Raw genomic sequence first — 26,267 nt, 5'->3', positions numbered from 1 at the left:
GCAGAGCTTTTGGCATCAAGATTACAAGGAAGAAATCTTGTTGATCACTCTGTTAAAGTATCATATTTCAGAAAGCGTGACCAGCTTTTTGTGACCTTCTTTTCAGAAGACAGACAGTTTGTTTACTGCCATGACATCCAAGGGCTTCTCAAAGAACTGGGTGTACCTTACTATAGTCCTGCTGAATGGAGACTCTTTTTAGACAGTTCAAAACGCAGTCTAAAGTGTGTTCTTTTTACATAATGGGAATGTTTATGGAGCAGTACCTGTCGGTCACTCAGTGCATTTGCAGGAAGACTATGATGATATGAGAATGGTCATGGACTTATTAAAATATCATGAGCACAATTGGATCATTTGTGTAGACTTAAAGATGGTCAACTTTCTTCTTGGACAACAGAAAGGTTTCACCAAGTTTCCATGTTTCCTCTGTATGTGGGACAGCCGAGCACGAGACAGACATTGGGTCCAGAAGGACTGGCCTATTCGTGACACCCTTGAAGCAGGCATGCCAAATATCATACAAGACCCAATTGTAAGCAGAGATAAGATCATCTTTCCTCCTCTTCACATCAAATTAGGTTTGATGAAGCAATTTGTCAAGGCACTGGAAACCGAAGGTGAATGTTTCCAACACATCATCACAGCTTTACCAGGGTTATCATTTGAGAAGATCAAAGCAGGCGTGTTTGATGGCCCACAGGTTCGAACCCTAATTCGTGATGATCAGTTTGTTGCTAAAATGACTGCTTTAGAAAAGGCAGCAGGGTTATCCTTTGTGGCAGTCGTTCAGAACTTCCTTGGAAACAATAAGGCGGAGAACTACAGTGAACTTGTGAACAGAATGCTCCTCGCTTTTCGTGATCTCGGGTGCAACATGAGAATCAAGCTTCATTTTTTTGAACAGCCACCTTGATAAGTTCCCTGACAACATGGGGGCTGTGAGTGACGAACAAGGAGAACGATTCCACCAAGACCTAAAGGTCGTGGAAGAACGCTACCAAGGGTGCTGGAACAAAAGTATGATGGCTGACTACTGCTGGAGCATTAAACGAGATTGTCCAGATGAAGTGTACAAACGCAAATTCCTACCTGAATAAAATACACAAACAAATTGATAAGCTATTCCTATAATTTCCTATAATAACGAAAAATTAAAAAATAAATAAAAATGTCAAATTGCATAAAATCTGTAGCTTGCAGACAAAAACCGACTTCAGATTTGAAATCAACACACTCAAATTGACTATAGAAAGGTCTTTTTTTAAATGCAACAAAATGAGTGTTCCCCAGTGTTATAAATATCAGATTGTATTTGTTTCGCTGTTTCCGTGAAATGGTGAATAATGCCGATAAACTCCCTTTTGTAGGATATATATACATATACAATCAAATTTTAACATTAAGAAATAATATAGTTATTAACTTTATGTAAAGGAATTACCTTCAATAAACTTTTTTTTACAGTAAGAAAAATAAAACAAAATCAACACTAAGGAAATGAGCTATATAAATGTGGAATTCTACAAGACTACAGTTTTGTTGTTTTTTGTACTGAGCATACAAAAAACTCCAACTCTTACTTTTAACGTCTAAATGGGTTATTTTTATACTGAGACAAGATAAGATAAGCATTAAGTTAAAGTTTGTGCAGTAGCCGTTTAAAATCGAGTAAAGGGTACCTGTGTTAGTGCTGCCCCCCTACAGTGAATGCATCCATACTGATAGTTATTTAGCGGGAGTTCGTGTGAATAGAATAGGTAGATGCTCACCAGGTATGGTCATGAGGAAACATTCATACAATGTGAAGATAAGTATCTCGCAATATATATCGTCAATACGTGTTTTCACTCACCACAACATTCCTCAAACCGTCTTGTACACGTGCCAAAAAAAATCCTTTTGGATAAAGTAAAATAAAAAAAATTGCACGTGAAGTGAAACGGTATTATTAGAAGGGTATGCAAGTACGTATTACTGCGAGTACGTTAAACGTTTTTTTCCTTGCGCATAAACAATATTCAGAGGAAAAAAAGAAAGAAAATAATGAACTGACACAATGTTTTTCTTCTCAGATTACTTACTGCTGTCTAGATTATATCAGTATTCTACTGTCGCATAATTGAAACGCACAAGCTTTGACAATTTTTTTTCATTGGTGCACAAATTATACAAAATTATATACATATATTATTAAAAATAAATCATATGTTGCTAATACAGTGTCAGAGATATTCAACGATAAAAAAATACACATTTGTTTGTCAGGATTTTCGCGCAAGAGTTATTTGCTCACAATTAACCTTAACTTCGAATTGATACAAGAGTAAAAGCAGACAGTTAACAAATCTCACCACTAACTCTTGAGCTATTCTTGTATTGTCGAAAAGTAGGATCTGACTGTCATTCTTATGGCTCACCCACTGCCCTAAAGCATTCTGCGCACGTTTATGGCAATTGATTGCCAATCATGAACTTTGAGATTCACGGTGCGCGTACGCTAATTTCAAAGCCACGCCCAATCTGACTTATTGGCAGAGGATCGCTGCATGACAGATTTTTCGAAACCAATCATAGCACGCGATATAAATTGTACTGCGAGCAAAATATCGTGCATATACGTTTACATGACCAAGCTTTCGTTTATATCGATCTGCTACTATATAATACACATGCCAGTAAAAACTGACCGACCGTGAAATTCTAAAAAAAATCTTTAAGCCCCGATCCAATCCAATCTTAGCATTTATTTTGGTTTTACATGCTACAGGCCTTAAGAAAGACAACCAGGGGCGTTTAGGAACGGTTGTTTCCCTTTTTCCTCTTTAACCACCATATTACAAACGCGTTTTTATGTTGTTTAACAAGATATAACCTATGGGAGTAACATTATGCGTCATACTGAGCGGTTTCGTGTTTCTGCCCAATAAACATTTAGTGCAAAGAATTGAGATAAATAAGAAAACACTTATTTTCCTAACAAAATGCATTCATGTAAAAACTTCAAGATTATAAGTTAATAATAAATAGTCTTAATTATGGAAAACTTCAACAACTTCTATGACTATTCCATCGAACGTAATCTACTTGACATTCTCGAGGTTAACGGTGTTTGAAACCCCATCAACACTAAATAATAGGATTACCTACTACGAGATAGTGCTTCTGGGAACACTTTTACGTCTCACGTGTTGTGACAACCAACAGTCATGTTCACACAATTAACTTGGCATTTAAACAGTTTGGAGCTAGTATTCGTAAATTTGTCATAACGAGTCCCCTTAATTATATATAAATAAATAAAGTCACTCCATGTTTACGATTCGAGACACTGCGTGGGAAAACCTACTCAGCGAAAGTCTAACACGTCATGATTAAGAGTTGTCACCTGGTGAGATAAACATTATTTGCAATATTTTTCCCTCTATTTTTCTTAGCGTTGTTTTTAACAACTTTTTTCAGATCATTAAACCATTCTTTATACAAGAATGGAAATATATATTCATATATATATCTATACACACGCGTCTCCTATAGAGTATTCCTGCCCCTTCCTATAGAGGCCTCTCACAGATTAAGAATTGCCAATTTAGACAAATTTATAAACTTTGTCCCTAATTATTGACCTAATGCTGAACAATGGGCTCATGTAATGAAAAACTTGTCTTCGTTTCATTTGATCAAGATTATTAATAGTATTATACATGAGAAATACTGTACAATATACACTGCTGGTCAAAATCTTAAAGCCAATGAATACAAAGAAAAAATGTGCATTTTGCGTTGTTAGACTCAACCATTTATGGTTGAGATGAAAATAAGAAAAGAGAAAATAAAAATAAAATAACGTTTTTAGCATTTAATAGGGAAAATGTGAACACTATGAAATTAGCCTAAATACTAGCTGGTCAAAAGTTTAAGACCATACTGAAACGAAGCGTTAATCGGTAAACACATTGCAAAATTTAGTCATTTGTGTTCAAGCATTAGCCTTCAACATCTCCCACTGACATCTCCTGTGTTACATTGGGTAAAAACATGGCAAAGCCTAAAAAGTTGACAGAGTTCGAACGTGGCAGAATTGTCGAGCTGCAAAAGCAAGGTCTCTCTCAACGTGCCATCGCTGGTGAGATTGGGCGTAGTAAAACTGCTGTTGCAAATTTCTTAGAAACCCTGAGGGATACGGAAGGAGAACTTGAAGTGGTCGGCGCAAGAAAATTTCGCCGGCGTTAAGCAGGAGGATTCGATGAGTTGTCCGGCAAGACACCAGCCGATCGTCGAACCAGAATAAGGCCCTTATGGACGCAGAATGCAGCTCAAAAACAATGAGACGGCATCTACGAGAGAAAGGCTTTAAAAACCGGCCACGCCTCCTTTCACGCCACAAAACAACTTGGTTAAACTTTGCTGAGAAGTACCAAACATGGGACATAGAAAAGTGGAAGGTTTTGTTCTCTGATGAGAAAAAATTTAACCTGGATGGTCCAGATGGCTTCCAACGTTACTGGCACGATAAGGAAATCCCACTGGAGACATTTTCTATACGACACAGTGGAGAAGGTTCCATCATGATCTGGGGTGCTTTCTCCTTCCATGGAACAATAGAGTTTTAGGTTATACAGGGGCGTCAAACAACAGCTGTCTACATTGGCATGTTGGAGAGAGCATCCTTATTGACTGAAGGCCCTCGCTTATGTGGAAATGACTGGATCTTTCAGCAGGACAATGCTGCAATCCGCAATGCCAGCAGGACAAAGAACTTTTTCATGGTAAATAACCTGATTATTTTGGACCATCCAACATGTTCGCCTGAATTGAACCCCATTGAAAATGTTTGGGGGTGGATGGCAAGGGAAGTCTATAGAAATGGACATCAATTCCAAACAGTGCACGATCTTTGTGAAGCAATCTTCACCACTTGGAATAACATTCCAGCCAGCCTTTTGCAAACGCTTACATCGACCATGCCAAAGCGAATGTTTGCAGTTATTAGCAATGTCGGCCATACAACTCACTACTGAGACCTCTTGTTGGGCATTTCCTAACCTGTTTAGGACTTCTTTTTGGTATGGTCTTAAACTTTTGGCCAGCTAGTATTTAGGCTAATTTCATAGTGTTCACATTTTCCCCATTAAATGCTATAAAGGTTTTTTTTTTATTTTCCTTTTTCTTATTTTCATCTTTCGAAGCTCTACTCAAATAAGTGGTTAAGTCTAACAACGCAAAAATGCACATTTTTTTCTTTATGATCATTGGCCTTAAGATTTTGGCCAGCAGTGTATATCATCAGTGGTTAGAAAACCACTATTAATCTTCATACCAAAACATCTTCATTTATAGTCATTTTCCTATAATTATTCACTAGGTTGTTATTTGCAAAACGTGGTAGCGTTTCACAAAAGCCTTGATTGTTTCCTCAAAATGACTCAGTGCTAAGTCCGAAGCCTACTCACACTAGAAATTGGATTTAATACTCGTTGTGCAGCTTTAGGCTTAACAAAAAATACATACACAAAACCGCGGGAAAAAATTAAAGGCAACCATGAATAGGCTAATTATAAATGTCCTATTTTCTTTGTATAGAATATTTTTAAAACCAGTTTCTCGAAATCAATTTTTATGCTGCCTACTTGGTTACTAAACTCAAGAAACTTTGAATTATTTATAGCATCGCCTTTCACAATAAAATATTCTAGAATTTTCTTCACTACAATCGTAAAGGTAAAGTTGAACCAATTAAATGCTAACCACTGCATACAACTATCACATACTTTGGAGCCCACCGCCCTATGTACATGAATAAACGATAAAAAAGTTTATGTATTTCTCGCCTGTGCAATTACAACAGCGTGAAAACGGTTGAAAACTTCTCTTCTTATAATATACAAACGAATATTTCTTTATCCAAATACATTTGTGTAAAATTTCCAAAAATTACTTGCAGGAATTTTGCACTTATGTGACATATTTTTAAACATTACGTCAATATTTATAAACTTGCCTCAGGCTACAATTACATATAAAAGTGCCTAATTCATAAAGATTACACTTGCCCGGCCATGCTTTTGTACCATCATTCCCTCCAGATGTGGGTCTTATATTAAAAAGGTGGTACAGAGGTTTATACAAGTTAGTATGAACTGGGTTAGCCTCCCCTTAAATGAATATAATAAAATTACTTTTGACATAGATAATTGAGAACTATGGGATACTAGAATAGTAACTTTTATTTTGACTAATCAATACAAGCATATCTTTGAGTCATATATATACACACACCACCCTATCTCTAACAGAAAAAGCTCTATTAAAACACAACAACTGAGAAGTAGTTAAAAACTTTTATCATTGTTAATACAATTGTCTTTAAGTCCTTTCCTTTGCTATCTGAGTTAATTTTATCCTTATGAAATTTTTTTTCTCAATTAGCTGCTTGATGTGGATGGTAATGTTATTCTGTTGCAAAATCAGTTTACAAGAACAACATGTACAGAGTGAACAGTTTCATTATGGTAGAAAATTATCATGTACATTTGATTGAACGTAATATATATATATGGCCAAGAAAATGAGCTCTCCAATGGAAAAAAAAACTACATCTTAGATTTTCCAAGACTACAAACTGACAAAATTTTTAACATCCTGCATAACACATCTCTTTCTGTCATTATAGAAATATTACAGAGTCATACTAATTCAATTAAAATAATTAACCTATGTGGGATTTCTTTTCCAATGGCCACATAGAGATGATATCCATAATGTTACTCAAATGACACACACACAAAAGGTTTAAATACTGTCACTCCTGTAAGTTCTATATTTACAATAAGTTCTAAATTAATCAGTTCTTATCAAGTATGTCCCAAACACATCACCAACAAGATGTGAAAGGACTGTGAAAGAAAGCACAAGAAACACTGTTCCTTTTTCTCCTTATATTCAGATATTCTTCTTACTTTAATATTCAGAATAGCAAAAAACACATATCCAAAGCGAGGTCATGGTAAATAAGTTATTTTTACATCTCAGAAATTAAGGAACACATGAATGATTGACTATTGCACTGTTACATAAAACAAAAAATAATAATAATCACGGACACTGTTTCTATATAATTGCTCCCTTGGGGTATGTATCACCCTCAAAATGAGGTTGGTAGAGTGTGAACTTACACGTTATGTATGTATGTATGTATTACAAGTATGATAACTGAAGTAGATTATTTGAGATAGTGGAATATTTCACTGAGAGCTTTCACTCACAGTTATCAATGCAACTTATCATGATAATTTCTCTATTTTTAATGTCATTCAGGTTACAGCAGTCTGATAGATTCTACTAATATGTTTGTTTGTTTGTTTTTGAATTTCGCACAAAGCTACTCGAGGGCTATCTGTGCTAGCCGTCCCTAATTTTGCAGTGTAAGACTAGAGGGAAGGCAGCTAGTCATCACCACCAACCGCCAACTCTTGGGCTATTCTTTCATCAACGGATAGTAGGATTGACCTTCACATTATAACACCCCCACAGCTGAAAGGGCGAGCATGTTTGGTGCGACGGGGATGCGAACCCGCAACCCTCGGATTATGAGTAGCACTCCTTAACGTGCTTGGCCATGCCGGGCCTCCTACTAATATGTATATACATTGAAGCTGGTTAGCTTAGAGAAGATTGCGGTGAGGTATTTTCCTCTATTCTGAGTGTGTTTAGTAAAACTCCTTTTGTTTTCAATGCATGATTTTGTCCGACCTTTCCTTCCTTGTCCATATTAGATTTATTCTTTGTTAAAGATATCCTGAACCTGTTGTTTATTTCAAAAAACTGTACTTTACCTTTAATAAATCAGTGTATCTTATTAACACATACTAAGATGATTTACCAAAAATATTAAGTGACAAGGAAACTACATATTTCCCCACTTTTTAATATTACTTTCTGAGTATGTTACATTATACTATAATTCTTCAAATCATTTTTAGCAATCACAACAGTGATTGAAACAGAAATTAACCCTTAAAAAAATTGCATTAAGGGACAAAAATGTCATACTACAAAGTTATTAAATATTATCAAATATTCAATTGTGTGTGTGTTTTTGTGTCAAAAATGCAAACATTCTAGAATTATAGCCAATTAGTAATTTACTTTATGGAAAAGAAATTAAAACTACATGTTGTGGTATTCTCAGGTGAACTAAAAGTACTTTGGAGCTATATCAGATAAGTACACCAAAGAGGAGAACTGTTCATGACATAGAAATACTGAGCAATTCCAAAAGCATTTACTAACTGACACTATGTTTAAAATGAAACAGACTGGACAAAATGTGATAAACAAATTGGACAGCCCTAAATGAGTAGTTTTATTTTGAGTTTGCATTCTGGTTAAGTATAAACTATTGAAGTTGTAGCTTTTACAGTAAGGAGGATTATATTTTAAAATAGGTACAATGTTTAAATAACTGGTGTGATCATAATAATAAATAAGACTTTAGTATTTAAATCCCAACACTAAATTTAAATTTATTATTTTAAATAGTAAAACCTTCTTTTCTGTTAAAACCTGTGTGCTTGAGAAAGACTGCACCAGTGACTGAAATGTTGTTCCTGCTTAAAAATATAATCTTCCTCACTGTAAAAGCTGTAACATCTAATCAATTTTTAATAAAACACTTAAAAATAATGTGTACAAGCTTAAATCTGGATGGTCACTTCTCTATCAGGTCAAAAGCCAGGGTCAGGATAAGATCAAATTTTGAATTAAGTTTAAGAAAGTCTTGAGTAGAACTAACTAAACAAAAGGTTTCTACCTAAAATGAAACTTCACATTTACCTAGTGTAACTGGACTACCACATGCTTGGTCATTCTTATTTCACATGAAATGGGTCAAAAACTTCTAGTTACCACTCATACAACCACTGAGGGAACATTTCCTTTGATTTCCTAAAGCAAGGTCACTGTAAGCAATGTTACTGATAAGAAGTAACAGGTGTTACTAACTATGAAAATAAAAAAGGAACAAATGTTACTTAATGGTTTTCTTGACCATGTATTATGTGAAAATTTGCATATAAAGTACAAAGAATAAATTCAGAGTAAACGTTAACACTACAGAAAGAAAAAACTAGAGCATATTCCTATATCCATGACAATAATAAAATTAAGACTTAAGTATCTTTTGAAAAATACATATGCCTATGTAGTATTCAGGTTCACAGATATCCAGCAGTTATATACCAAGCATCTTTAATACACACATTAGTTTCAAAAATATATTACACAGAGAAAATCAAACTTGGACATCAGAAGAAAAGATCCAAACACAAGAAAATGAAAAGAACAAAAAAATTGATTACAATTTAACTGCTAAAATGAAACAGCCAAACGTCTTCTGTGAGGTCTAGCAATAGTTCACAAATAATTTGGAATATTTTAAGTTCATAATTCACTTAAAAAGGGATAATTAAGACAGAACTGTTGAACACTGCCATATATAGCATAGGCTTAATATCCAAGCATTTTCTTTCACATCACATAACTAAACATCTCATAAGCATAAGAATTTCTTGGGATTTTATAATGCAGAATGGTTTTGTTGTTCTGTTACAATATATTCCTATTGGTTGTTGATGCAGCAATGAGTTTCAAGACACTTCAGCACATAACAAAGACAACAGCATAAACTATAATACACTGCATTGTTAAAATAGAACAAATTATTGGTGCAATATCCTACAAACACTGATGTTTACATAGGTAATCTTTCTAATTATACACTCAAGGGACAAAAACCAGCAATTCATAATAACACATACAAGTCTCTATTCTATCCCTGAACTTGAGTACTATTCACACTTCATACTCTAGAAGAGGCAGTGACACAGACACATGGTAAAATAAGTATAAGCCTTCTTTAGAGTTGTATGCAACCTTTCATAAAGTAGAGGATTAGTTGAAGTTTACAGTATTTCACATACTACTTATGTAGACACCGACAAACTACACACACACATACACACACACATATATATATACACAGACACACAACACAAATACAGAAATTTATTAAAAACGTGCCTCAACAGTATACATGACTACTATATGTTCTTTCATAGTTACAAAAAAACCAAATCTACCAGTTTTCTAGGTTGATATCCATATATATACTTTTCATTCACTAAAACATTCTGTAAATCAAGATATGCATTACATCATCCCCTTTTTTAATTTTGAAAATAAAAAGCTATTTCTACAGAATTTCTACACTGACATGATTAACTACTCTTCTTTATCGAGTCTAAGATGCAAAGTGTGAAACACGACAATATCTTTAATGGCAATTGGCTTTGCAGAACCTGCAACTATGTTTTTTTTCCTAATTACACTAGATGGAAGAGGCTAGCAGCAACTGTTACTAACTTTTGTTTTGAACTGCTGGCTCAAGGGAAAGCAACCAGCTGGCATTATCTTCTGACCTCTTGTTCATTTTTTTGTTTGTTTGTACACACCATAGTTTGAGAAATGCTGCACTTTAATGTAATCAGTTAAAGTGTCTGTCAATTAATAGATCAGTAAACCACTGTAACCACCCAGCTTTCTATTTCACTTACCTTAAGGCTCCAGCTACAGCATGTCGTACTGTAAAACTTTTATCCAGTAGAAGAGGAGCAGCTGCCTTAATGACATTTCCTTCAAGCAATTTCATTACTCCACCAGGTTGACTTGCTAAATTAGCTAGATAGTTTGCAGCACTTTCTTTTCCTTCCACATTGGAACTTTGAAGCTAAAAGAAATGAACTTTCTTTAAGTGGGACATATAAACAAATTTTCAATGTTCAGGTAAAAAGGGTTTTCATCTAATATGCAATATCTGTAGCTTTATTTTGCTTAATAAAATCATCACTCACCTTCTGAAAGATCAAATTCTCAATTTTGAATAGACAAACCATACAGTGCCAATAAAAAAAGCAGAGTTCATTTACACAAATATTATAAACTTGTAGATCATCAAATAAATATCAATATAAGCCCTATGTTTAGATAAATTTATCTGAATGTGTATATTCTAAGTAGGTCAGTCTGAGTCTTCTTAAAATTGCCTTCATCTTTTAGTTTGATACAAATATTCTATTACTGCAAAATGTACAAAACGATTAATTAATCTTCATTTATAAATACATTTCCAGTGCAAACCACAGTGATTAACAAACCAGCTAATCTTTACAACACTACATAAACTTCATTTATAAAACCACAAGCTGATATTAAAAAATGTAAAAATTCTTCTATTCTTATTAATACATTGCTAGTGCAAACCACAATGATTAACAAACCAGCTAATCTTTTCAACACTACATAAACTTCATTTATAATACCACAAGTTGATATTAAAAAATATATATGTAAAACCAGCCTGTTTGGGTTTAGATTTGTTTTTTAATGTAGAGGAGCAAACAACTATATATACTATATATATACTAATATAGGAAGAAAGGTGTTCCTTTGTATTTGCTTATTTTGGGCTTGAGTTGTTGTATAAGTAAGGATTCTTTAATTTTGTGTTTTTTTATGTTTGTTTCTTTATTTAGTGTTTGGGTGTTTTCTATGGTTATGTTGTGTTTATTTGATTTGCAGTGTTTGAAAACATGTGAAGGTGACTTTTTGTGTTCTTTGAATTTGTTTTCCATTTTTCTACTTGTTTCTCCAATATAGAAGTCGTGGCAGTTTCACATTGTACTTTATAAATAATGTTGGTGTGGTGTTTGTCAGTGTAGTTTTTACACAGTATAGACCTTAGTTTTGTGCTTGGTTTTTGAATAAATTTGGTATTAACTGGAATGTCATATTTTGTTACTAGTTTTTACCAAATGTTAGTTATTTTTCTGCTAATGTCAGGAATATATGATATGCAGCAGTATATGGTTTCATGATTTTTTGATTCATGGGATATATTTACTTTTGTTAGTTGATTTTGCTTTCTGTCTAGGTGTGTGAGTATAATGTTTTCTACAGTTTGTGGAGGAAACTTATTGATGTTGATGAAGTATTGTTTTATTTTGTCTAATTTGTCATTAAGTTTATCTGGTGAGCATAGTTTTATGGCTGTGCTTATTTGGTTTCTTAGTATGTTGAGTTTTTGTTTTGTTTCATGTGCTGAGTCCCAAGGAATGTATATTCCAGTATGGGTGATTTTTCGATGGATTTCTGTTTTAAATTGTGCATTGGTTCTTGTAATTTTGAGGTTAAGAAATGATATTTGATTGCTTTCTTCCTGTTCACATGTGAAGTTAATGTTGAGACATATAGTGTTAATGTAATTAAAAAAAATTAAGTGTGCATTCTGTAGATGTGAATCCCTCAATCGTGTCATCTACATATCTGTACCAGAATAGTGGTTGGTGGATGTAATGCTGCGCTAATTGCTTGTGTCATAAAAATATTGGCTGGAACTGGTAATACTGGGTTGCCCATGCTTAGGCAATTTGTTTGTATACAGTTGTGGGTGTTGAACATGAAGTTTGTCTTCATTGTGGTGAATTCTATGAGGGTTGCTAATTGGTTGTCATTTTTAAATATATGTTTTTGTTTACAAGTAGGTTTTCTCATCACCACTGATTGATATTAAATAAGTTAAAAACTCTGCTATTTTTTTCTACATCTTTATTGATATTGGACTGGTTTTTAAAGAGTGTAAGTTAAGACCAATATCAGTCTTGAAGTTGATAAATTCATATGGGTGCATATCCTGAAACTGCTAATTAACCCTGTAATGTAGGCCAAAGTCTAATCATGCACTTTTGCTGCTACACCTGGTTACTTTTAATGTTCACATTATGTCACCTTTATGGCACTGACTGTTGGACTAAGATATTACACTGCACAAAACAAAGAATAATTGGTATTTTAATTTCAGACACTACAAGAAAATCATTTATAAATTACTTTCAGTCATATGATCTAAAATTCAAGTTATTAAAGAGATCATTATATTATATTGATGGAGCTTATTTTTACAATTCATGCCACTTTAAAGCAACACCCTTAAACTAAGGGAGATGACACCTAAGGCAGAGATTCCCAAACTGATGGCTATAGAAAAGTGTTAAGGGGAATCAAAGCAAATACACAAAATATACAACACTGTTATGGCACTCAGTATCTATAGATTCATAGGGTGCAGGGACTCAGTCAGGTGCAGAATGTTATAGAGGGGGGGAGTTGTGATGTAAAAGCTTCAGAACCTACATCCTAAAACAGCTGATTGCATAACTTCTTCAATGGCTTTAGTCACTTAAAAGAAAGTGAAGCATATTTCTAGAGCATCCCATACATGCCTAATGAGATTTAATTCTGATAAGCATATAAAACATTGTATTTGATCAATCCCCTTTTCTTCAAAGAATGTACTGATCAGTTGAACATAGTGGGACATACATCATCATTCATTAGGCTGATGTCCTTGCCAAGTATATCAGAAAATGGTGAAGTAATGCAACAGGATGTGGTATCTGCCATTAATGATAGCAATCCACTTGATGTAGCTGTATGAATATAAGGTTGAATTTGGTTCAAGAGTTTCTCCAAATGAGTATATGCCTGTTTTCTAAGCACTAGTGTTATCTATAAACAATAGTGTTCCAGTTTTTACTGGTCCATAGGGCATATTCTTGACACCACTGATGCAAACTGTTTGGTTCCTTCGTGATGACAAGAAATCCACTTGAAGTAAAAATGTATTCTCAAGACAGCTGGTTTGGGTGTTAGAACTTCAATTAAATAAAAGTTCTATACTTTGTTTTAATTAAAGTTCCAAGATGAGCATTAACCATCCTCTCTTTGGTCTTACAGAGACAGCTCATCAAAGCAATTGGAGGGTAGTTTGAAGGAATCTTGGGATCCTTCCCAGGCTGAGAGAAAGATAGGACAATAGCCTGGTGTCAGGCATTAGGAAGAACATTCTCCTGCCAGATCTGGTTAAAAACAATCAGAGGAATAGCAAGAGAAGCAGGAGATAGATAGCACAGCATTTCATAGTGTACATCAGCAGGTCCAACTGATGTACTGCCAGACCAATGAAGGGCCAGTCTAAGATTCCCAATGTAAAGGGACAGTTATAGTTATAGAAACAATCAGCTCGAAAGGAGAGATGATTGCTCTGCCTGAGTCTTGATGGCTAAGAAGGTGGAGGAAGAAGCAGAAGTGCTAGATACCTGGCAAAAGCTTTTACCTAGAGTATCGGCAATGTTCCAGGTACCAGCTACTTCCTAGCCATCAGAGAGCAAGATCGAGAGGGAACAAAATTATATTGCCCACTGACCTTTCAAATCTTGTTCCATATGACTTTGGAACAGGTGGTAGAAGATATGCTGGTTGTGAACTTAATCCAAGATTCCTTCTGGCTTTGACATCTCACCCACTGAGCATGTGTTGAAAAGCAATGAGGTTCAAGAGTATGGGATATCTACAGAAAGTATCCCAGGCCCGTTTTTGAGCCTTCCATGCCATGTGGTAGGCAGGATTCCACCATAGAGGAGGATATCATAGAAAACTTGTCAAGGTATTAGGAATACAATGAGCAGCTGCTTGTATAATACAGTCACTTACTGCTGCCACACAGTCATTTTTTGATGGCAGGATCAAGTTCTACAAAAGCAGTGAAAGAGGGCCAGTTTGCTTCCTCCAGCTTCCACTGGGGCATGTAGGTCGGGTGGCATCGACCACAGCCAGTCTCTCTCAAAATTATAAGAAAATTATCACTGCCTCGTGGATTACTGTCAACCCTCCATGAAAAATGAGTATAATTCAGGATAAGCAAATTTTTATTAAAAATTACATCCCTAAGATAAACCTAAAAGCAATCTTGTGGAACACCCAATCTATGCAATGTTCATTGCACAGACATAAAAATACATGTAAGTCAATCAAGCTGTACATTGTATATTTAATCTGCTAATGAATACCTCATCAGGCATCACTCACTGCAAAGTGGGATCCAGACACTGAGCAATAACAAAAGATAAAAAGAGCCCCTGAAAGGAAAGAATAAAAAAATATATATATCCACTTAAAGTTTCACTGAATTCTGAAGAATGGTTACAGGAGAGAGATGATATATCCCAAAGAGGAAGAAGCCATGATCTGATGCAAATAGTGAGAGGTGAACATACTGTGGGTAGTCAACCCACCCAAATGAAGAAATAGCTACAGGATATGATGATGAAAAAACACCAAGAAAAGGAAGGTATTAAATGGGATGAGCATACACCTAGAACAAAGTACACGAGGGAGATGATAAAGAGGAATAAGCCAATAGAATTAAAAGGCAAACCCAATTTTCAAAGATGGAAGTAGAAGGATCATGAACAGAGGATGGCTGACAAGAAAAAAAAAGTATGAACAGTCACTGCTGAAGGAAGCCATAAGGGCAACATAACAGAGTAGAGCACATACAGGACATAAAAGTCTCTCTGTATCAGATCAAAAAAGAAGGTGGGAAATGGAAGGAAAAGAAAGTGGCTAAATGGAAGAGTTATTCTCATGAGCCAACAAAGAGTTAGGAAAGAAAAATTATCCAGAGAAAGAAGAAGATATGTAGAAGGATAAAAAGTATATGAAACACTGATGGCAAATAAACAGATTACTAGTATCCACAGGTAAATAGGAAAAGGAAGGAAGACAGACTGAAAAGGTGAAACATGAAACACTGAGAAAATGGTTCCAATGTAAACAAAGTGAGGCACTGCAGGACCACATTAATATCACCCATTCACCCTTGTCACTGCTGATAACTAATCTGAAATGAATACATCTGCAGAGAAAGTGTAGGATAGGGAAATATCTGCAGTATAGGGAAAATGAAAAGTGTGGGTTGGGCAGCTAAAAAATCCAAGATCAAGGAAACAGAAGACCCCAATCCAAACTTCAGGTGAGAAAATCCACATGATGAGGAACAATGGATTGAGCAGAAATCTATTCTATTTGCATCAACAAACCTCCATGGAGGGAGAGCAAGAGAAACAAGCCAGAAATGACACCTACTGACATGCAAGATGTGCCTAACCACCAATGAAGATCATCAACAAGGGTAGGAGGATGTTGTTGTTGTTTTGAATTAATCACAAAGCTACACAATGGGCTATCTGTGCTCTGCCCACCATGGGTATCAAAACCCGGTTTTTAGCGTTGTAAGTCCGCAGACATACCACTGAGCCACTGGGGGGCGGGGTAGGAGGAAGAGTAATAAATGCCTACAAAGAATCCCTTGTGAGATTCCATTGGTCATGAAGAGGTCATGTATGAACTTGCATTTGAACTTGATCTAAGAGAATAAAGACTTCCACTGAAGATCACATCCACTAAAGCAACAGAACCTTGATAGCTGTAATAGAAATTAAATCCTCATCAAACAAAGTTGAAGAGAAGGATGGACCCAAATGAGAAGAATATGGATAAATAAAACACCCAAATGGGCAAAACGTGGATAAGTTGCAGTAAAGATTTCCATAACTTGATTAGCCAGTTAACAGCAGCTGCTTCCATTAGCAAATGATGAGGGTAACAGGCAGACTCCTGTTTGAAATGAGATAACAACAGCCAGTGATTCAAAAAAAAGGAAAGAATAACCTGCTCCAATCACCCAACAAACCATACAGGGCTGAAGTGAATCCAAAGGCAGTAGGTGAAACAGATAAACCACCCATGGAGAATAAACTGGAGAGGACCATTGATGATAAGATATCAGTATATGCAAATAATCACTTGTGATATTCAACTTGGTCATCTATAAGCCTGAAGAAAAGGCCCACCTTAGGGTAATAAATCACTCCAAGGTAACATGGAGTAGACTGAAAAATATTTCGAGTACAGGTTGCCAGTCTCTTGTTTATCACAAGGACAACAAACAGACTGGAATAAAAGTTTGAAGAAATATAATGAACAGATGTAATGTCCTGTTGACATTGTAATGTCTCAAACAGATCCTAGCCAAAAGGGTACTTGAGACAAATGAGGTGGGAATAGAAAGAAAAGGTGAAGTCCCTCTGAAGATCCCCTAGATTTAAAGCAAAAGATCATCAAAGGGTAACAAAATCATACCATCAAGCTCCAACCAGAATGCATTAGTTAGTAACCAATACTGTTGGCAATGCAACAATCTGCACTGAGTAAAACTAAAATATAAAAAACCCCTGGAAAGGGGATCAGAGAATGGTAGATAATAACCAGGATCAAAACAGGAACAGGGATTTGTCATGGCTCCAACCATAAAATACATGCAACCAAAATAAAAAGGATAGAGTTGATGCACAAACTACACATCTAATTCCACAGTTTCAGACACGTCTCAAAATAATGGGTTATATATAAGTCCCCAAAAAAAAACAGCTAGCTAACCCAGACACAGTCACATCTTGATCCAGAAGATCTCAACAACAGTGAAACCACTTATGTAAAGTGTAACTGATTTACAGTTATATGTTTTAGTACCTACACTTATTTCATTATAGTTTTTGTTTTTTGCATGTAACATATATTGATGGCTGTGCATTGAGCAAGTCCCACCAGTTCTCAAAATTTGTAAAAGATTCTTAAGAGTAAGAATCAACAATATTTGTTTTATAAAAACATTAGCATGTTTAAACTTTGGTGAGCATTCTCAAACCTTATCTTAAACTATGTAAAGCTAACATGCCAGAAGAAGAAAAATATATTATTAGTCAGCTACAGTTAGTGTGCTATAGGCCTAGAAAGATATAATTGTGTTTACAACCTATTAATCAGAAAACTACAGAACTAGACCAGAAACATTTTTTTTATAGATTTTGAGCCTTAAAGACCATTCAACATCAGTGAATTACTTCAGATATTATCATTTCTACAAGGGCATTAAACAGCTTGATCAGTAAAAGTCAGCTTATAAGCAGTGTTTGGCCAACTGAACCAGTTAGCTTAAGCAAGATGTGACAATACCAAATCAGAATTAATTTGCTAATCATGAACCTGGATCTTCAATAAAATATTCAGTTCTAGACTGAATATAAGACTCATTTTTTGTAAGCTTGTAACACCCTTGTATACAAATATTTTTAATAACTATTAGTAATAATCATTATACATTGTTGTTGTTGTTTATATATTAAAATGTACTTGTGTTAAAAAAAAACTTGTGTATAACAATCTTTATGGCAAATACCATAAATTTAATACATATTAATATTTAACTTCCTATTATTTGAAATAGTAAACTGTTAATGTACATAACATAATAAAGTGTAGACTTGTCCAAAATAAAGTATAATACATAACAGTACCAAAAGCCAAAGTGAAAAAGGTAATATGGAGTCATGGAAAATCAGGTAAATGGAAAAGCATCCAATACCTGAAAAATCTTGTCAAAAATTGCTGTATTAGGCCTAACTGATTCTGCAGGAAGGATAGCAAAAGACAAAGTCAAATCCAGTGGTCTGAAGAGTCTATCAAACCTTTATTGGGATGACAGATTTGGTTTGTTCACAAGGATTAATTGGGCATATTCAGGAGGAATTCACCCATATAATGATCAATCTCAATGCAGATAAGAGAAGAGAAATTCAATGATGAGTTTCCTCCAACTCCTGCCTGTGAAATAGTGTTAGAGTTATGATATCCAAAGTGGGAACAGGAACCTCACAATTCATGGTAGAGATATAGAAATCAGACAAAGTGTTTAATGTGAAATATGTATGTGTGAGAAAAAATAAAGAATGGGAAATTAAGTTAAAGATTTCTTCATGTTAGGAAAAAAAAGTAATATAGAAATACCACTTTAGAAGTCAAATTATTTAAATAACAAATGTGATTCACATAAAGAGCTCAAAAAAAAAATCTGAAAATGAGTATTGTCAAACAATAAGTGATAGTTTAGTAGAATCATAAAGGACAACTCTCATCATGACAGTATGCTGCACCGTTATTGGTAAAGGGTTGAAAACTGATGAGTTGCAAAAAAAATGTATTGGAATCAGTCAATTCTAATGGAGGGGACACAAAATGTTTGTAGGAAGCTTTAAAAAAGGGTATTGATCAAGAATGGCTATGTACATGAGAAGAGGTAAACTACTATATTTTAAAATCATATTAAATGCATAAAATGACAACCAAAATAAATTCAGCTTTTTCATATACTGTCTATGAGCACCATAATTAGGTGTTACATTTTCCCCTATAAAATTCAGTTTCAGTATTCAAATAATTTAATAATTCCTCCAATCTTTAATAGATGATTTAAGCTGTGTTTTCATAATGAGAAAAGGTTGATTATCAACCTCAAAACTTTTCGATGCACTGAATTATGTTAAAGGTCGTGGATGTTAACAACATTTTGGGTAATTTATATAATTTGTTTTCAAATTTGCTGGTATTACATGTGATTAGCACGTGTCACAATGACATAAATCATATCATGAGCTTGTTGAGTACATAGTACAACAGATTTACTATTATATATTTATTTTAATATCCAGGGGTATAAATATCTTAAATTTTCAGCAGGACACATGTCCTGCTGAACAGTGAAACTTGTCGGACATTTGAAATTTTAGCAGGACACCTCAAAATTGTCACCGGACATCACCGAAAACAAGAAATCAAGTAGAGACAATTATTATATAAAACAGAATTTTATTTATTGCACTGAAACATTATTTCAAAGCAAGTGGCAACAAGCCTTGCATCCATTAAAAATGACACATCAATCAAACTGGTGGATTTAGTCATCTAGCACTAAGACATCAGCTGATGTAGACTCAGTATCTCTATTGTCTCTATGTGTGCGAGTTCCATGTGGACTCACAAATTGTCTGGTTTTTTTACTGTCCTTCCACCAGGATTCTACATAATTGCACAGTAATTCTGCTTGCAAGATCACAGGTCTTATTCTTAGCTAATTTTATTGTCATCAAGTCATTAAGAGGATCATTTACTAGTTTGGAGTGCCAGTCATCCTTAATAGCTGCCATCTGGGAAAATCCATGTTCTAGTTCAGCAGATGACACGGAAATCACCTGCATGAGGCATACCAAGGCTAACACTGTTGATCCAGGGAAAGTTTTACCGTCCTCAACAGTAATTTGACTTATCATGTGGACCCACAATCCACTTGCACTACTAGCCAGAGACTCATCTGATTTGGCAAATCTTGTAGCTTTGAGCAGTGTCTTGTGTAAGTCAGCTTGGCAAATATCAGCTGCAATGTTGAAACCCTTAGCTTCTAGCAGAGCACCAAAATGGTCCAAGTGTCTGGAGTTCATTATGGCCATAAGATGACAATGCTTCCTTGCTTTTAGGCCAATTGCTTGGTTCAAAAATTTGAAAGGCACCAATAAAATACTAATCAAATTCTTCAAATTTCTCATTCAGATATGTGACAATTTTACCTATGAAGATGGCAGTTTCTTCAGCCATGGATTGAGCAACTATCTCTTTTGTAGCACTTTTTGAGCCTCTGGCCCTTGTATGACCACTAATAACAATCATCTTTCCTCCAAGTAACCACTTGCCAGTTTGTTCACATGTTGTGAGCTCTTTAACAATTTTCTGGGATCTCTCAACATGATTCAGATTGCCCAGCTTCTCTTTGGAAACAGCGAGTTTGTCAGAAACAATGTTCACAGTAGCAGAATTGTCTTGCATTTTGAGACTAAGAGATGTCAAAACAGGCAGAACTGCCAAGAGTATGTCCATGTACAGGATGAATGTAAGGCTTGTCAAAGTACTATATAATCCTGCAGCTTTCTGTCCACGTTCCCCTTTGTCATGCAGCTTTACTTGATACAAATGCTCCGTTAAAGCTGGCCAGTTATGAGAAACTGACTCCAGAGCACGTTCTTTGTAGGCCACACACTAGGTTTCTGTCCCTTTTGTTGGCTTTCTAAAAACAATGTTGTTGGCTTTACCAGCTTCTTTGAGGCCAGCCCAGTTCTGTGGCAAATTGTCATAAAACTTCCATAGGTTTTCTAAAAAGGTTTGGATACTATCAAGGTAAGGGATGTCCTTGATGGTCTTCTTAATTGTAAGTTCCAATCTGTGACTAACACAGTGGATCCCTATTAAATAAGGTTTTTGCACCTTCAATCTGTTGACAAGTCCTTTATTTGTGCCAAATTGACAGCTGCCCCACCAGCTGTCAGACATACAACTGATTCAAGCCAGTCGGGAAACTTACCATATATGGACAATGCTGCAAGTACAAAAAATTAGTACCCAATATTAGTTACTTTCTGTAAAAAACAAAACAAAATGTAAATTTGTACTTTGGAAAATTCAATTGTTCCATTATCTATTACGCTAGTTGTGCTAGGTTAATCTCCAATTCTGTCAGTGGTTAATACATGGTTCTTCTTGGTTTAAATCAATTGAAAAATGCTTGAGTTTTCACTGATGTATATTAACAATGGAATGACTATGTAAACCTGAATTAAAACACAAATGTACATGAAATATTGTCCATTTTAATTTTTCTTAATTAGGAATTCAGGATAAATCCAGAAAACTCTCATCCCAGGTAATTAAGAAACCTTTACCTGAACTAAGTGCCTGTAGCAAGTGTTCACAATCAGCCTTCTCAACTGACTGCTGACACAGGAAGTGGGTTACTGGGTAACAGTCACTGTCCAAGTATCTTACATAGACTATCTCCTGCTCAATGTTGGCAGTGTCTGTTGAGCCATCAGTCATAATGCCAAAAAATAATGAGGTGTGCAGACAAGATCTGACATTAATTCAAATTGTTTTTGCAATATACTTTGTAAAGATAACTGCTTGTTTGTCATTGGCATAATGTTCTGTTAAGTTCATACCAAAGTTGTGCTCCTGCAGCAACAGAAGCTCTTGAAAATCGCTGAATGGTTTGGCATTCAAAGCCATATAAAGGGCAGTCCTAAACAGTACAAGCAAATGATCTTTCTCAGTCTGGTTAGGTTTGCTCAATTCTTTCATCATGGGAGTTAAATCAGGTGTTCCTTTTGCTGTCTTAGCTTGACAACTTAGACTGTGGGTGTGACTGTTTTAATACTCTTTAACAGCACTTGCTCTCAGGTTGGTAGATCCTGTTATGAAGGTGTTCTTCTGTCTTCCACTACTTTGGTCATATTCCTGAAAAATTGAGCAAAACATCAGTCTGGTAGCATTATTATACTCCAGCCATGGTCGGCCTCTATTCCATTCATCCTGAAAACAAGAAGTAGGCTTAGCATCAGTACTAGCAGCAACAGTTTTTGCTTTAACACTTGGGCCTGGGTCAACAAGCTTGGGTTTTTTCACTCGAGATTCCATAGTATTGTCTTCTAATTCATTAGTCTTGCTCGTGAAGCCAAACTGAAATAAATCATGAGACTTTCCGGTTTTTTTACTATCAGCCACCATGGTCAGATCGTCGTGAATGTTTTGCAGTCACATGACTATCCAGGACGGCATGGATAAGGCGACCTAAAAAGCGCATTTTGTGAGCGTTCATGACAGTTTTTTTTAAATTTGCTTTTTTTTGTTTTCAATTAAATCTTAAATTTTGCAAGTTATTTTCCACTCATTATAGAATATACTTTTAAGCAAAATCTTTGGGCTGTGCATACACAACTTTTGCCTCACATATTTTTGAGGGGACGATGTATTTGTGTCCGATATGTTAGGAATATAACCACCAGTCATGATGTCCAGTGATAGATAGGAAAGTGCCAGTCAAACTTGATTTTTTAACGGACATGTCCAGCTTTAAATAGAAAATTTCAAACCCTGATATCTATGCTTGTTTTAGTTTAAAAATGCATTTAACTTATAACTTAGATAAGGAGACAAGAACTGTATTTGTCAGCAAGACCAGACAAATTATTTGTGTAAAGAGATAGTCACCTACAATTCAATTAGTATTAGCTAATTGAAACTGTCTCAACAGCTTAATTAAGTGACTTTTCTATCACTATACCAAAAACTTTTTCTTCTATCACAATATTCTCATCTAAATCAAAAGTGTGACCCAAATGCACTGCTTTACACTTGCTAGGATTAAAGGTTATTTGACAAGTATTTGTCTAACTTACCAACTGATCCAAATCTAATTATTCCACAGTGCATTTACAACTTTAATACAGCTAAACTACTCAAGAGTTTAATGTCATCTGTAAACTTTACTAAATTTACTAATTAACATCAGTTACAGTAAATACAAAAAATCAAAAACAAATATTTACCCTTGATGTAGACCACTAGTAATAAAAGTCCAGTTGGACTGTACTCCATTAACCCATTGGTTGCAACTGCTCAAACATGCACTGAATATTTGCAAGCCATAAACAATATATGGCACACTCAGTCAACTGCAGCAAGTCATCAATCAATATGTTGATAAAAATTCTTTGTTTTCTATGACCCAGCCTTCCTACAATCCAATCAACTAGCTGCCCCAACCCACAATGATGGGTTTTCTTTGTTGTTGTTGTTACTAATTATGTATGAGACACCTTATCCCAAGTTTTCACAAACTACATTCTTAATTAATTGTGAATGTGTTTTAACCTTATAAAAACATTAAAATGATACAAAGTAATGAAGTGACACTATATTTTCCTTATAGTTCTTAAAATTATTTACTAAATAACTACATTTAAAAAATAAATCTTAAAATACATTCAAAAGTCCATAGCTATTTTATTTAAGTCACAGCCATCATGACAGGTAAAAACTGATGTTCTTTATAACTCGGGTTTATAATGTTAAAAAATTCAGTGTTTATAATTTTCATTGCATTTACCCAAATTATTATACTGTACCAAATCCTAAAATTTAGTGCAAACATACTGAATATCTAAGTTCTTCTGGCATCTAAATTTTCTGCTAGCTCCCACTAACATTTAAGTTGCATAACTGATAAAAAACTAAATATATACTATTTGATTGCAAATAACATTTTATCTATATGTTTTTAGAATTATATGGTAATGTAAGCATACAGACACAATTTTACAGCTTTTATGCAATAGATTTGTTGAGCTATATTCACTACAAAAAAACATTATTTTAGTTTCATCCAGATTAAAAATAAAATTTTAAGTCTTTACTTCCCAGTTCACAATGAATCAGTTGTTCAAAGAATTGACAATACAAATATTGTCTTGACCACTAACAAGTTTGTCACATCACAAAAAAACATAATAAGCCTTGCTACTGGTAGATATTGCAAGAATAACAAACTATTACATTCTTTTTTACTTATACTCACAAATTCTTAATTTTAAAATCCTTTATTTAAGATTAACACTAACAGAGGTAAAAAAAATGATTTGATGTAAAAAGAATCAAAATGCTTTAACCATGGTAGAATATGTTTAAGGATCTCAGTAAGGTAAACAAAAAGCTGATAAAAATAGACCTTTAATCTCAAGCCACAGTTTACAACTGCTAACAATAATATTAACTCAATATATTGTAACAATAACACTTTCCTAACTTCCAAGCTGCAATCCCAACAATGCACATTGAAGAGTTAGTTGCCTCAAGCTTCACTTGTCTAAAATGAAAAATAGTTATAAGTTGCAAACAACAATTCATGACCCTATTGATTTATTTCATGGAAACATATGGCACAGTTGAATAGAACATTGGTCCATCAAAATATACATGTTTTGTCAAACGTAAGTCACTTCATCGTATTTATAAATCGATGTTTGCCAACTTATTATACTGGCACAAGGTACTTCAAAGTTCTATACTCAAATAACTTAGCTATATAAACTTTTAAAGGTTAAAATATCTAACAAATTAATTTCTCGCTTGAAAAATTATGATCAAATTGAAATACAAGAAGTCCTCTTGCAGAATGCCATTAACTGCATGAATTATGTCAAGACCCAGTTTAAATAGTTATAGTACTGACATAGTATGTAAACCTACCCTATCAATTACGGACTGAACACCGGCACCAGTGGCACTACCATGTGACGCATTTGGGCCAAAATAATCTTCTTCCCTTTCAATGTCTTTTAGATCGACAAGACCTGTAGGGCACTGTCTTTGTTTCTTTATATGTTTATGTTTTGTTTTACCCATGTTTTAGGTCATTTTAAGTTGAACTTTTATCGAAAAAAGTCACAAAATCTATCACTTTTTTCCTGTTGTATTACTACAGTAAGAAGCCATTTTGAAAAGAACTATCTTACAGTTTTATACTTTGTTTTCACTTTTAAAACATTCAAATAAAGTAGATTTATTCAAAAGAAATAAATTGCAATAAAGTGGCTACATCATAATTAATAATACCAATTTGTATTTTCCTCTTTTTGTTAAAATTGAGTGATTTTTCTTTAAATAGTTACACTAAACTATACGAAACTAAACACAAAATAACTAATAACATGTCCTAAAGGCAAAGCACACGTGTACGCGTTGTACCTAGGTGAACTTTCCTCTTAGAAATCGTCTATAATTCGAACCTGATTAATCCAGCTGCTAACTATAGCTACACGACTAAAAAGGAATTAGTTTGCCTTAAGTTTGTTTGTTTGTTTGTTGGAAATTAAGAACGAAGCAACACAATGTGTTGCTTTGATCTGTGCTTTGCCTAACATCGGTATCGAAATCCAGTTTCTGGGGTAGCATGTATGTAGCCATATTGCTGTGTCTTTCCTTAAGCGACAGAGTTGAGCTTTTTTTTTTTTTTTTTAATTTCGGATTACGAGTCGAGTGCCTTAACCACCTGGCTGTGCCTGGCCTCAGAGTTAAGTTAAACATACTCTATCTGCACCGAGTTAAAAGGTTTTTAAAGAAACATATCCAGGATTTTAACACACTGCTTTAAAAACAATTTAGCTTTATACATTCTATATATGTGAAATAACGAAAAAATAAATGCATTAACTCTATATTATGTCTATTTAGTTTCCATTTATTAAAGTTGTATTAACCCACAAGAAATAATGTATCATTAACATTCAAATAACAACTTTTCTCATTTGAAGAATACACATTAAAATAAAAAGAAGGTGTGTAATTATTAATTTTCAACATTTCTGTTTGCATTTGTTTATGTAAAATGTTGACATCATACGTTGTTTTCTTCGTGAATCGCTTTAAGAATGTTTTATTCAATTACAAAGATGCCAACCATTACGATTTGAGCGTAATCATTACGATTTTGGTGTATACCTTACGACTATACGCTCATACAGACAAATATTACGACTTGTTGCAGTTTCCAAAGTATGATATATTATATAGGCCTATACAATAAACTGATAAAT

General features: G+C 34.4%; 1 protein-coding gene across 1 annotated transcript in view; it reads right to left on the bottom strand.

Moving 5' to 3' along the window:
- LOC143256759 (HEAT repeat-containing protein 3) overlaps positions 1 to 25,650 on the bottom strand; it is an 84,848-nt gene extending 59,198 nt beyond the window's left edge. The window contains exons 1-2 of the mRNA XM_076514411.1: positions 24,922 to 25,650; positions 10,614 to 10,786 (exon numbers count right to left, since the gene is read on the bottom strand). Of these exons, the coding sequence (XP_076370526.1) occupies positions 10,614 to 10,786; positions 24,922 to 25,077 (329 nt within the window). The 5' untranslated portion in view covers positions 25,078 to 25,650. The remainder of the gene's footprint in view (positions 1 to 10,613; positions 10,787 to 24,921) is intronic.
- Between the last annotated feature and the right edge of the window lie 617 nt (positions 25,651 to 26,267).

This window comes from Tachypleus tridentatus, chromosome 7 (assembly GCF_004210375.1).
Source record: "Tachypleus tridentatus isolate NWPU-2018 chromosome 7, ASM421037v1, whole genome shotgun sequence".
NCBI classification, from domain to species: Eukaryota; Metazoa; Arthropoda; class Merostomata; order Xiphosura; family Limulidae; genus Tachypleus; species Tachypleus tridentatus.
This window is presented reverse-complemented; position numbering and strand designations above follow the sequence as displayed.